This window comes from Gymnodraco acuticeps, unplaced genomic scaffold (genome assembly GCF_902827175.1).
Source record: "Gymnodraco acuticeps unplaced genomic scaffold, fGymAcu1.1, whole genome shotgun sequence".
Taxonomy (NCBI): Eukaryota; Metazoa; Chordata; class Actinopteri; order Perciformes; family Bathydraconidae; genus Gymnodraco; species Gymnodraco acuticeps.
Window position 1 is genome coordinate 80,164 of NW_022989942.1, and position 14,330 is coordinate 94,493.

The window sequence follows — 14,330 nt, forward strand, 5'->3', positions numbered from 1 at the left end:
ATCTTTTAAATTGACAAGCATCATATGTGTAATTCGTGGCACAATTCAAACGGGGTCGAAAGATAATCTTTCTCTCGCCATTGATTCAATACATAATTTTTCCGAAATAAGGTCCACCGGAAGGGGAGGGACTTCGCCTCTCTATTACGCTACTTCACTGTGACTGGTCAATTGCTTCAGTGGGAGGGACCAAATGCAGCTATTTAGACCAGCACAGACACAGTATGTTTAGAAAAAGGGGAAACCTTGAAGAGAGAAGCATTTGAATCCAACAGAAGCTGCATAGTGTGAGGAGAGAAGTCATTTTACTTCAAGAAAATATGAAGTGGCCAGCGATTTTTGTCTTGCTGAGCATATGCTCACAGGTAAAGTAACGGACTAAAATGTGTTATAGTCATTTTGCTTATTTCATTTCAGGCTCAGAAATCCTGTTTTTAAAAAGGAGTGATACAATGTTACAGTCAAGTAGTAGGAACTTGAATTTCATATAAAGCCATAACTGTTTTTATTTTCTTATCTACATTTGCAGGCTGCAGCACAAGGTATGTCTTTTATATTTTACCATAACTACACTGCAGATGGTAATATCATTTTAATATGAGAATGAAAGGGCACACAATATTGATGGTATCTGTAAATGAATCAATTTCTCAGGGTGTCAAAAAGTAGGCTACTTAAAAGATGCTCTCTCATCAGATATCGAAGTATCCGTGTTCTCTGCAACATCGAAGAGCGCGATTCTCAGATGGACCAGGGTCTACGGAGCCAGCTCATACAAGGTCATCGCCGCCCCCCAGAACTCCCCAGGCAACCCCGTTGGTTATGCCGTGTTTGGTCCACACACAGTGATGGGCACCATCAACTCTCTGTCCCCAAACATCATGTATACATTCACAGTTGCAGCTCTGGATAATGCTCAAGAGATACTAAACATTGGAACTATCGATTCTTCCTCAGGTGAGGTAACCTTGTGATGTTAAAGCACTTAACTGAGTGTTTTATTCTTGTTTAGTTTCATCACACACAAAAAAACGTTCCGGTGCATGTGTTTTAGTTAAGTTAGTACAGTAGGCCTACCGTTTTATTCTGTGATATTCGGGCAAACTAATTATATATATACACAAAGTATTGGGACACTCCTTAATCATTGAATACAGGTGTTTCATTCAGTCCCATTGCCACAGGTGTATCAAATCAAGCACCTAGCCCTGCAGTCTGCCTTTACAAACATTTGTGAAAGAATGGGTCGTTCTAAAGCACGTTGAGCACCAGGAAAAGTGCTTTATAAATGTAATTTATTATTAAAGAGCTCAGTGAATTTGAACGTGGTACTGTAATATGCCACCGTTGCAACAAGTCAGTTCGTGAAATGTCTTCTTTCGTAGATATTCCACGATCAACTGTAAGTGTTATTATTGCAAAGTCTAAGCGTTTAGGAGCCACAGCAACTCACGTAAAGACCACGTAAAGTTACAGAGCGGGGTCGCAGAGTGCTTAAAAGTCGCCAAAGCTCTGACTCGATAACTGCGGAGTGCTGCCACTGGAGTGCTGCCATGCAGAGCATTGGAAGCAGTGGAAACGTGTTCTGTGGAGTGACTAAACACGCTTCTCTATCAGGCAGTCTGATGGACGGGTCTGGGTTTGGCGAATGCCAGGAGAATGTTACCTGCCGGACTGCATTGTGCCAACTGTAACATTTGAGGGATAATGCTATGGGTTTGTTTTTCTGGTGATTCTTAATGCTTCATCATTTTGGACAATTCTATGGTTCCAACTTTGTGGAAACAGTTAGGGGAAGGCCCTTTTCTGTTCCAGCATGACTGTGCCAGTGCACAAAGCATGGTCCATAAAGGCCTGGTTGGATGAGTTTGGTGTGGAAGAATTTGACTGGCCCGCACAGAGCCCTAACTTGAACACCTTTGGGATGAACTAGAACGGAGATTCTCCAAAATCTTGAAAGCCTTTCCAGAAATTAATATAGCTGCAAAGGGGGGGACCAACTTAATGCCCAATAATTTGGAATGGGATGTCATAAAAGCTCCTGTAGGTGGCCCAATACCTGTCTATAGTGTATATACACATTACAGTCAGAATGTTTTTTTAACCATTTGTTATCTGAATAACTAATGTAACGTGTACATTTAAACACTTAAATAGTACTTTGATGATGAGCAGAGGAGCATAGAAGAGTCACTGTTAGTGCCTCATGATTTAAATAAGCCTTTAATAATATATAAAAGTATTAAAACAAATAGTTTTTTTATTACATTCAGCATTCAAATTGACGTACTGTTGCAGACACAAAATAAATTGTTTGCCCTGAAATCTGGTGGTAAAAAGATGGCTTGCATTGCCAACTACCGCTGGGAAGGTGTAGTATCTTGTCAAACTGTATTTCTTGTGAATCTTTTAGCTCCTGAGGTGATGGATCCCCTCCTGACAGTGAAGTCAAAGGACAGCAAGACTTTTATCTCGTCTTTCAGCTTGAAGACCGGGGCGACATCTTACATCATACGATTGCAGAATCCCAACCGTTTCATCAGAGAAAACATCGTGTCCTCCTCCCCCGCTGAGATTGAGTCCCTCGACCCGTACATAGAGTACTCACTCAGCATCATGTCTGTGAACAGTGGAGGCCACAGCCAGCCATCTTCCCCTGTGACTGCAAAGACAGGTACTGTTGTAGCGTTTGTGTCCATAATTCAAGATTGAGAAACAAAACCTCAAATGTATTCAGTGGGTAAACAATTAACCCCAAGGGCTGGATTATAGCAATGAGTCACATATTCAGTAAGAAACAATATGCGCTGTTCTTCTCAGTCTCCATACCCTGTAGAAGTAACTTGATCTCCTTAATTGTCTCTTAGCAGAGTATACAGTCCTGTCATATTATACACATTATCTTCAGTTTTTGTGCAAAAAGAATCCAGGGTTTTTCTTACCGATCAATGGCTTAGGGTCTTTCCAGTAAAGACGGTAAGTATACTGGACCCTTCTCTGTTGAACACAATAGGAGGACCTGATCCTGAGAACATGGCTGGCACCTCTCTACTCCCATCCCCAGGCCCAGGAGTTCAAAACTTTTAATCTCAATCAGATCCGATCAGATTTTGATATCCCATGTTTTGTGATCCAGGATCAGACAACTCGGCCAGATTTTGTCCCAGTAGTTCAAAGCAATTCAGGATAGGATCACTCTGATCCAGATTACGACTTTTCAAGATGACTAGATCCTGAATATCAGTGATTTAATCCTACCGATCTCCATCTAGTGGATATGAAAAATAATACAAGGAAGACAAGAGACCACGTTGCAAAGACATCTACAATGTCTAATTATATTTTTTCATTTGAAAGGTGATGACAGATGATGGACTTTTTATTGTTGAAGATATTTTTACTTTAATCTAAATTACATTTGTGATTGACAATATTTGTTGTGATACTTTAATGAGCATAAACATTTATGTCATCAACATTTGGTTGAAAACAAAATAGGCCACCACAAACATGACCAAAAATAAAATGTATTTCCCATGAAGGCTAAATTGTGTATTTCAGTTAACAAACTTTGCCATCTTATTTAAATTGAAACATATTTTAAAATAAATTGTACAGTACGTTTTGCTCTGGTAATCCACTGGAGATCCGCCCCTCTGGTGGGATCAGGATAATCCAGTTTGTTGATCAAATTGATCCCAATCCTGTGTTTTCGGTTTGACTACCCGTTTTGAAGATTTGATCCAGATTAAAGCTTGGATTTCCTGATCTGATTGGATATCAAAGTGATCCTAATCCTGTTTTTTGGTTTTGAACTACCCAAAATCCAAATCTGATCAGATGAGGATTAAAAGTTTTGAACTCCTGGGCCCAGGGGACTATTTGATCCACATGAGTAAAAAATAACATGCTACAGGCAGTCTCATCGTTTTTGTTGGCCGTTTGCCATTATTCACCTCTGATTTGATTTTGCTTCCTTGAATGAACAACATGAAAACTATGATTTTCATTTTTTAGTTGGTGCATAAAAGTCTGAAGTGGCTGATACTTGGGTGCAGCCCACATTCTGACATCACTGCTTGGATCTGTGACTACTGACAATAAAAAAAATTGATTCACAAAAAGCAAGGGCTTGACTAGGACTGCTGTAAAACATACCAGAAACATGACTCAAGATATTTATTCCCTTAAGACTTGGCTTCAAAAGCATACATCTTACATTACAAGTAAGCAACAATCAAAGTCAAGAGAAACATATTTACTCAAAGTACAGTCGCCCTAATCTCTTCATAATGTTAAACTTTGTCCCCCTCCACAGTGTTGCCCCCTCCTCAGCTCTCCGCCTCCTCTCCCAGCAACAACAGCATCACTGTGTCCTGGGCTCCTGTTGCCAACGCTGTCCAGTACAGCCTGTCTCTGTACAAGTTTGCCTGGAACACCACCATCATCAAGCACAACACTTCCAACACCAATTGGATCGTCTCCGGCCTGGATATGGGCTCAGTCTACGTCATAAAGGGTTTCGCCTGGGACCCCGAGGGCCGCCAGGGAGAGGACAGTCTGTACATCGACCAGATGACAAGTAAGCGTGCACCGAGACTCTTTTCTGTGTGTGGGAAATACCCATGATTGCTCCTATAAGTATATAGAGTCCATGTGCCTTTTTTTTATTTGATCATGTAAGAAATATTATACGTGTAGTGATAAGAGAAAATATTAACTAGGCTTGCAATTTTAAATAAACTTGCCACAGTCACAGAACTTTTTCTAGTGTGTAAAAACATATATCTTCAAATGATTATCATGAGATGTAGCCTCTATAAGCTACATAAAACATGACTGAAGTTGTTTGAAATAGTATTAAAACCCTTTGTTCTGTGAAATCTATATCTAAGAACGGCAGCCATCTGATGAATACAGTATTATTAGTAATAACATTTTCCTCACGAAACATTACTGGTAGGAGTAATTTAGAAACTATTACTCTAATTATACTTCTCTACTCCTCTTATTAGTGTGTTTTATATGTGTACTTGTATTTAATGCATCATTGGGCATGTTTTCACAGGACCTGCTGTGCCATCTATTGCCAATGTCTCCATGGTGATGAATAACGGTTTGGCCGGTATCTCAGTGTCCTGGGAACGGGATGAGGGGGTCTTTGGGTCCCTCCAGTACCATGTGATGAGCGACCAGAACCTCACCTGTAACTCCACATCCAGCTCCTGCACCCTGTCTCCAGTGGGCTGCGGAGAGGTACACACCGTCCGGGTCAGCACCTCCGACGAGGCCGGGCCCAGCGACCAATCCGGCCCCGTGGTGTTCATCACCTGTGAGTATTAGACTACATTTATTTCCGATCCCACTTGTGAACTATCTGTTTTTAATAGGGCACCGTAGACATATAATGAGCAAGCCATAATAATGCAAGGCGTATTGGACTAATCACAAGATACTGTATAAGTGTTGGTTGGAAGTTATTTAGTTCATTACATCTTATTTAGCATCACTTTTATCCAAAGTTCCTTACACTTCGATGCCATAAATGTGACTACAGGATCAATTTGAACCTCTGATCCTTCCATTAATGGATTATCAAAATGGTTTAATTTGAAAGTTGACTAGAAATCTATTCGTCTTTGCATATTTATGATCTGTTTACATAAGATGATTCAATCTTCACATTCTCTTCAAACATAAAATACATAAAAAGCTTTTTCTTCCCATCAGAAGAAGTCTTAATTTTCTCATCAATTTAATAGATTAAATCTAATATGCAATGAAATAAAACATACTTTGAACATACACTTAGCTACAAGAGTTATGATCACATTTAGTTGTTTAATGAGAAACATCATTATGTTATACGTAGAATTCTAACATTAACACATTAGTGCTAGATATGGATAAAAAAAATGATGGCAGCATTAGTTTGCTCTGAAACCCTCTGTCATTAAAATATGACTAAACTCCCTGCTGTCCTGTCCGTCAGTCCCCTGCCCCCCACAGTCTCTGGCTGTTGTGGAGTCGACAGAAGGAAGCTGCACGCTGACCTGGGACACGGTGACTCACGTCAACAGCTACACAGCCTTCATCAAGAGAGGAGACGGTGCAGAGGAGAGCTGCAACACCACCAGCAGGAGCTGCACCTACAACTGCACATGTGGCCACACATACCTGATGTCTGTGAAGGCCTTCAACCAGGCTGGCAGCAGTCCTGAAGGACAGGTTCTCAACTACACCACCTGTAAGTAGCCACTGAGGGGACAGATTTGAATTCATGATTTTCTGGGTATCACACCCCCTCTGTGTCTTTCAGTGCCCTGTTGTCCAGAGGGTGTATCCATCTCCGCCGTGAGCACTGACACGTTTGAGATCACGTGGACGGTCTCTCGGGGGGCAGAGCTGTACCAGACTCGAGCTGCAGACAGTTCAGAGGTCATCCTGTGTAACGACACGGCTCCGGTGTGCGCCCTCTCTGACCTCAGCTGCGACAGTTCCTACAGCGTGGTGGTGACACCCTGCAACGACATCAGCGGATGCAACCGGGCATGCAAAGCTCACACACAAATCACAGGTAGGAAACGTGTGCCCACATGTATCCAGCAAATATCCAGATTTCCCATTTAAACAGCAGTTTAAAAAAAGTTTTGAATGACTTCAAATGCTTGATATCTAATATTATTAACTAGACTGGTCATCAGAGAGCTATACAGTATCTTTTAAAACTACACATAGGCCTACATCCATTCCTCATGTACTGTATGTGGAGTAGTCTCAAAGGTTTGATCATGCTCTTAATTCCTCTTTTCCTCCACCCGTCAGCTCCATGCATGCCGATGAATCTGATGTTGACTCAGAGAAACTCCTCCTGCTTCAGTGTCAGCTGGACTCCAAACAACAGGCTTGCTAATTATACCGTGACAGCGTCGGGAGATGACGGCACACGCACCTGCAACACAGACGGAAACAGCTGCGACATCACTGACCTTCCTTGTGGCTCTAACTTTGAAGTCAGCGTCATAGCAACCAGCCCCGCAGGCTTGGGTTTACCCAGCTACTCTGAATTGTTGGAAACAGGTGAGTGGTCAAAAGTTGTGATTGAACCATTTTATTATAAAGCACAGGCAGGACTTAAAAACAACAATATAATAGCATGCTAGTGACGTGTAGCGCCACCTACAGCCTCAAGAACACCTTCAGGGTTCCTCAGCATGGAATACGAACACCGATATATTTGTAATAAACTGATTTCTTAGTTAATATCAAGCTGTCTTTTGCTCTTTTCTGCTGTAACGAATGTAAATGTCCCCTCTGTGGGACGAATATAGGGATTCTGATTTTGATACAGATGGTAGTTTTGTGTTCCACTCCTCAACACCACATTTATCATCCTCTTCTACAGGACCGTGCTGCCCGGTGGATCTGACGGTGGATCAGGTGACTCAGGCAATGAGCAATGTGTCATGGTCTCCCGCTAAAGGGGCGCATACATTCATCACTTCCCTAACATCAACGCGTGGTCACGCCCGCTGCCACACCATGGACTCCCACTGCCTCATGGGATGCATCACCTGTGGGACCAACTACACCGTCACCATGGAGGCGATCAGCCACAGCGGGCGCCGGTCAAACTGCTCCTATGAGGGCTTCTCGTCCAGTGAGTGATTGGGTTTTCTTCCAATGAAAAGAAAATACATTGCAACTGTAGTGTATCTTCCAGAAAGCACTGACATGACACTTTTATTATAAAAAAAGAATCAATACATATCTAAGACGATTGTTTATGGTATGTATCTATATAAAAGTAGGAATTTGTTCATCATTTTCAATAAAATTGGATTTGAAACGCTTTCTATATTTATTTGTACAAAAGGGGTTCTCACATTTTTGTAGTTATTTTTAAGATTAAAAAAAAATCTGAGGACAAGCCTCCAAAGTAAAAACATAAGTAAATGTTTAAAAAATGTAGCTGCTATAAAAAAACTATAAATAGTTTTGTAAATTACTGACTAATGTAAGCCTACTTCTATTAATCTAACCATTTAGCATTATCTTCGTGGCCCAATAGATGGCGCTCTGACACCCACACTAAAAAGTAGAGTGCATACCCTTTTTGTAAAACAACAAAATACACTTTAAATTCAAAGCCATTTTTTGACTGCTTTGTTCATGTGCGTCAGGATTAACATTTGACAGATCGGTGAAATATATGTTCCAAAAATAAAAAAATGTGTTGTCATGCTCTCTTTGAAAGGGCTGGTTATCTTTCAGACATTAAAGCCACTGCAGAAACCTCACTTCATGTCTCTCTCGCTCCCTCAGGTGCCTGCTGTCCATCAGGCGTCCGGCTCTATGGGATGGCCCACAGCTCTCTGCGGGTGCACTGGCGCGGTGCTGGCAGCAGCCACAGCTATGTCACAGAGCTGGTGAGCAGCAGGAACAACTACACCTGCACCGCCTCCCCCTGGGAGAGCAGCTGTGATGTTCCCAACATCCAGTGTGGGGATGTCTACACTGTGGTGGTGGCTCCGCTCTCACCAGAGGGCAGCAAAGTCCTCTTCTGCGCCCAGAGGATCTACTCAGGTAAGATTGTGACATCTCTCACAGTTGTTTATGATGATAAATAATATAGGACTTTAGTTTGGAGCTAATGTGTCCTTTTGTTTGTTATATTAAAAGTTAACCCTCTGTTTATGCTCTTAACGGAAAAGTTTTAGCACTAGTGATTTTATGTCTTTCTGTATTCGGGAGCACAACAGCAGTAAAGACGATTCAAGCACCACAGGACAAACAAGGTGGCATAGCTGAATCATTTTAAAAGTGATTGACAGCATTTTTACTGAATTTCAATCCTTTTTTTCCCCTGCTCTCTCAGTCTCTTGCGCAGGCAGCAACCTTGGTTCAGGTGAGTGTTATAATATGCAAAAATATATGTATAACTCTATTTTAAGTTCCACCGTAACCACCCAAACAATTATTTAACTTAAGAAGTAAAATTATTATTATTTTTATTTTTCTCTAATGTCATTTCAACCTGTTGTTCTGCAGTGATATACAGAGGAAAGAGAAGCGTGGACTAGATATGGTAAGTAAAAATACGACAATTATACAGAAATATATTACGCCTCATCTGTAGTGGAAGCTGTACATAGTACAAAAGACGCAAGCATAAAGTTATGTGAAGCCAGTGAGCTTGCCTCTTTGAGACCAGCTTTTAATCATCTTTTAAACTTCACAATATATGTGACAATAAAGCAAGCTAAAAGATGACCTTTTCAGAAAACACCAATATTAAAGCAACACAGGCACGACATGAAACGAGAACAGAAACGAAACTCTGATATTGATATTTCTTACAGTAAGACACAGTGGCGACTGGTCAGTAGGGGCAGGTGGGGCACAGCCCCACCTAGTGTCAGCAGAAAGTATTAAAATAATGATTACAACAAAATGCAAAAAATAAATTTAAATATATTTTAAGATCATATTTAATCTTCTGATTCGTCTGTACATTGCTGTTTTAGTCTGTGTTCTTCTAATTAGTGTCTACATTGTGTGCCTATTGAGCTGTTTAGAGCCATGTGGGACAAAACCCGATCCTGCCCCTCCCGCTCACTGTCTAAGTGAACGGTGACTGTAAAAACTACACTACACTGCGCATGCTCAGAGTATTGTCCTATTTAATGTGTGGCAAAAAATAATGGCCATAGGGGGATAGAGCTGCCATCCCCACCATACGTCATCTCACATAATTCAGAGCTGATTGGCTGCAAGTACGTGTGCCGCGAAAAGTGTGGTGTGTGTGTGAAGAGGAGGAGAGAGACGCGTCCTAAAACCAGGAAGTAAGCTGCGCATGGCTTCCCTCCACAAAAAAGCAATGAGATTTCTCCATAGGATTTTAGAAAATAGCTCAAAATAAGATCTGTGGGAAACGTACCTGTTAGATAAATGCACGTTTTGTTCAGCCGGATAATATCCTACTTCTATCATTTTCAAATCATAAATCTATCGATTCGATTTATGATAGACTTTTGAAAATAAAAGAAGATAGGGAGGACTTTTAAAAAAAAGTAATAGTTTGTCCAGAATGATAGGCAAATAGACTTAATCTTCAAGTCAAGGGAAGACTACAATTTTATTGAAAATGGGATCTTACTAAGAGAGAACAATTTAATATTTAAATGATAAAATTAGAATTTTTTTTTTTTTTATTTTTTATTTTTTTTTTTTTTGGGTATCCTTCTGTTGAACTGTCTGTTTGAAATTAATTGAAGCATCAGACTAAAGAGGCTTTTGAAAATAATATATTTTGATTTAGGTCAAAATATAATATTTGTAAACCTGAAGAGTCAGTGCCAGTGCCTCGCCAGCCGTGAACCTCTCTGCAGAAGCTTATATATAGAAATCGAAGTTTTTTTTTTGTTTTGTTTTTTTTTTTGTTTTTTTTTTGTGCCCCACCACTTTTGTACATATAGAAAAGCCACTGGTAAGCCATAATAATTAAGTATATTATACATGTTCAGGTATAATGATTCCCTCTGCTGGTCACAATAAAGCATTATTTTGCTCAAGATCTGAAAACTTTGACTTGACACTCTGCTGTTATAAGATGTAACAATTTACTTAATGAATATATATTTCTTCAAACTGAATTCGACTGAATCTCTTCTCCACAGATGCAACACCTCCATCTTCCTTTTTCTGCTCTTCCTCCATCAGTCCCGCACCACTGCAATAAAGCCAACTCATGGATGAATAGAAGAAGGACTTTCCTGCACTGGACAACATGCCTGTGTGTTGTCCAGTGGTGATAGTGAAATCATATTAATAATACATTTGTATGTGTTTTTATGTCTGCATCACTGATAAAACAATACCCCTCTGTTCCCTAAACTATCTTGATCAAGCACTCTAAGAGAGTGCATATGTTTGCTGCTCATAATAATTATCATAAGGCAACATGTACAATGTGGACATGACATTTTTTTAAAAGTACCTCATGAACAAATCACCATATTGACAAAAATATCAATTGACAAAAATATCAATTGGCAAAAGAGTAACAGTGCCCAAGCAGACCTTGAAGAATATTTTGCCCCTTCATTTTCTGAATAATTGATTGGATGGTTGGCCAAAAAGTAAATAATAATTGTCGGTCTGCCCCAAGTAGGAAGCCTCCTGGTGATCTGTGTCACCTCATCATGTGTTCTCAGGATGAATTCAACTGTTTGTGATATGTGTCTCTGTTGTTGTGACCATAGATCAGTAAATAAATAATTCCTTGCATAATTTTTGTGATGTGTGGTTTATTTTGCCCATAGATTTGTGCTTCAAAATCTTGTTTTTATTCTGTTTGGTGCCAAATTGTGGCGGACCATAACTAAGTGTACCTACTCCAATACTTTGACTCCACTATAATCCAAAGGCAAATGCTTTTAACTTCCCTCGGTTTGTTTGATAACTTTTGTTATGTATTTATATTTAATAAGATCAGCTTCAGATCTATCCATCAGATTCAATTGTAATGCAATATATATTATACCGAAACGGGCCTTTATATAATGAGGTCTTTTACTTATCTTTGTCAGTATAGTGTTCACATTTACTTTCTATCTTTCTTACCTAAAAGAATGGTGAACAAAATTGTTACCCGGCCACACTTTGGACATTTTCTTTTCCTGCTACAGAGAAAGTTGTCCGGCAGGAAGTCCTTTTGTGTCGTATGTGTGCTTTTGGCAAGTTTTCATAACTGGTGTAAATGCTCAGACACCTTGGTAAAAATGAATCCTAGTTGTATAACTGAAACTAAGGTAAATCAGGCACATTTGCTTCAGTGTGTTGTTCTGACCCCCAGGGCAATTTACTAACAACATTGGTCCTTATTTAATTGTAGAATATTAAAAATCATCAATTTAAAGGTCACCTATTATGCAAAATCCACTTGTTCATGTCTTATATACATGTGTCCATCTGTGTAAAAAGATTCTGAAAGTTTCAGGAAAAAACATTTGCTAACTTTTTGTCCTGATCCATTTCTATAAAAACCGGTCTGAAAATGAGATCAGATTCTGGCCACTTTATGATGTCATAACGATGTTTTGGGTTGTGTAACCATTAGCCAATCACCAACCAAGGTAACCCCCCACCTTATCACATGAATATGTGATAACAAACATGTTTTGTATATATCTGAGACCTATATTATATTGATGAAAAACAGTATAATAGGGGACCTTAAGAGAGTTGCAACTCCAGAGTTAATGATGCCTTTCTATCGGTCAATAGAGAGAATTCACCCCTCACAGTGAAAATATGGCTGAATGTCTAAGTGTCTTTTAAAACACACCCAGCCACCCGCTTCACAGGGCAGCCTTCCGAGAAACATGTATCGCTTGGCCTCCTTTTCACTACACAGGTTTCAGTTGGCTTAAGTCCCCGAAAACACAAAAGGAATGAGTCTTGTATTATCCCCAGTGCAGCTCGAACAATGTAGGTTATCAATATTGATACTGTGTTGGCTCTCAGAGGGGAATAGTTGCCATTCAGAGCTCAAACATAGAACATGACTCAGCCAAAGTATAGCATTTCTTTGAGACACACAAATTGGAAGGTCTTTTTGCAGTCTACGTAACACCCCACTCAATCTAAAAAAAAAAAGATTATTTAAGGTTTCTTGCCATGACTGCTGATATTTCATTGTAAAGTGTCTTGAAAATGACTACATTTCATTTTCAATGTTTAAGACATAAAAGGACCAAACTCCTATATTTAAAAATCTGTTATATTGGTTTTTAAATATAAGTCTCCTAATGAAAATGTCTGCCCCTTTAAGACATGTAGGTTGCCAAAATTATGAAACAGGCGTATCTCGAGACACATACCATTCTAATCACTTAACAACCTCAAAAGGGACAGCTGATTGGCTGGTTTGATAGTCCAGCTTTGACACAGCTGCTAAGAAATGACATTGTAGCTCAGTTTTTCTAGAGAAAATAAACACTCATTACATTGTGTGATGTAAAATAATTATCTCTGTCAAAAATGTATAAAGCATGTTGTAATATTTAGGAAAGAAAATGTTATGAAAGCATTTGTGTTTTAGGTATAAGTCCTAAAACAAAAATGCATGACCATTATGATACGACATGGAGAGATAACACTTCAAAAGGATGACTAGAATAGAATAGAATATAATTCCTTTATTGTCATCGCACCAGGTACAACGACATTTAAAAAAAGCAATCCTCGCAGTGCATTTCCACATAAAATGAATAAATATATATCTATATAAACATATACACACATAAACATATGCTCACACATCCATACCAACATGCATACCAGTAGCGTGGCGTGGGAAAAAAATGAGGGGAAGCCAATAATACGTCCTTTCTTTTGGGTCGGGGGTGTGGTGGTCAATGTAATAACGTAACCAGATGAGTGATTACAGCACCCATAATTGTACACACATTTGTATCATACAGATGCAGGACTTACACACGGCTGTTATCTAACCGACAGGTCCGCACGCACTCTCCAGCTGAAACTCTAATAAGCATTCATTCACAAACTAAATCAGGAGACCTTTCACGTTTTACGTCCGATTCGCATATTTTTTCCTCGCTGTACACAGCTCCAGTTTGGGCATCGGCCTGTCATCAGATTGTATTTGTTGTTGCTGCTGTAGCGGAAGTTTAGTACAATTATTTTTGATTAAATACTCTAAATCTCCACCCTAAATAATTGCACTTGCTTCAGTTGCTTGCTACTTTCTAACGGCAGTGAGAGTGATGCAGTGACGCTATCTATCTTCTATCGATTAGACTTATGATTCGAAAATTATAAAAGTAGGGTAGACATGTGGATATTATCCGACTGAACAAAACGTGCATTTATCTAACAGGTTCGTTTTCCACAGACCTTATTTCAAGCTATTTTCCAAAATCCTGTGGAGAAATCCCATTGCTTTTTGGGTTTTAGGACGCGTCACTGCAACACTAAATTGATGCGGGAATACAGGGGAAGCCTGGCTTCCCTTGGCCTCCAGGAGAAAACGCCACTGATGTATATGCCCGCACATTATTTAAATACAGTTTACAATATAAAAAACACAGGGATGATATTTTGCATCTCTGATGTCGATAAGTTAATACAACTATTAAAAAGTAGTGCAGTTGCAAGTTGTAACTGTTCAGTTCAGCGTTTGACGGTGTTCAGTTCTCGTATGGCTCTGGGGTAGAAACTGTTTTTCAGTCGGTTTGTCCTTGATTGAATTGACCTGTAGCGTCTACCGGAGGGCAGAAGAGCAAACAGGAAGTGTCCAGGGT

General features: G+C 39.7%; 1 protein-coding gene across 1 annotated transcript; it reads left to right on the forward strand.

Annotated features, from left to right (window-relative positions):
• Positions 1–79: 79 nt before the first annotated feature.
• LOC117542488 (fibronectin type III domain-containing protein 7-like) lies at positions 80–9,083 on the forward strand. Its single transcript, XM_034210194.1, has 13 exons — positions 80–365; positions 530–542; positions 697–957; positions 2,414–2,674; positions 4,319–4,582; positions 5,069–5,332; positions 5,993–6,247; positions 6,320–6,577; positions 6,826–7,080; positions 7,406–7,660; positions 8,326–8,586; positions 8,879–8,908; positions 9,052–9,083. Exons 1-13 carry the CDS (start codon positions 321–323, stop codon positions 9,081–9,083), a joined length of 2,454 nt encoding a protein of 817 aa, XP_034066085.1. The 5' UTR covers positions 80–320.
• The last annotated feature ends 5,247 nt before the right edge of the window (positions 9,084–14,330 follow it).

What these genes read in the sequence shown, in the direction of transcription:
- LOC117542488 (XM_034210194.1), top strand. Translation starts at nt 321, where the DNA reads ATGAAGTGGCCAGCGATTTTTGTCTTGCTGAGCATATGCTCACAG. An exon ending in CCCTGTGACTGCAAAGACAG is followed by an intron (nt 2,675 to 4,318) that starts GTACTGTTGTAG and finishes CCCCCTCCACAG; the next exon opens with TGTTGCCCCCTCCTCAGCTC. An exon ending in GGTTCTCAACTACACCACCT is followed by an intron (nt 6,248 to 6,319) that starts GTAAGTAGCCAC and finishes TGTGTCTTTCAG; the next exon opens with TGCCCTGTTGTCCAGAGGGT.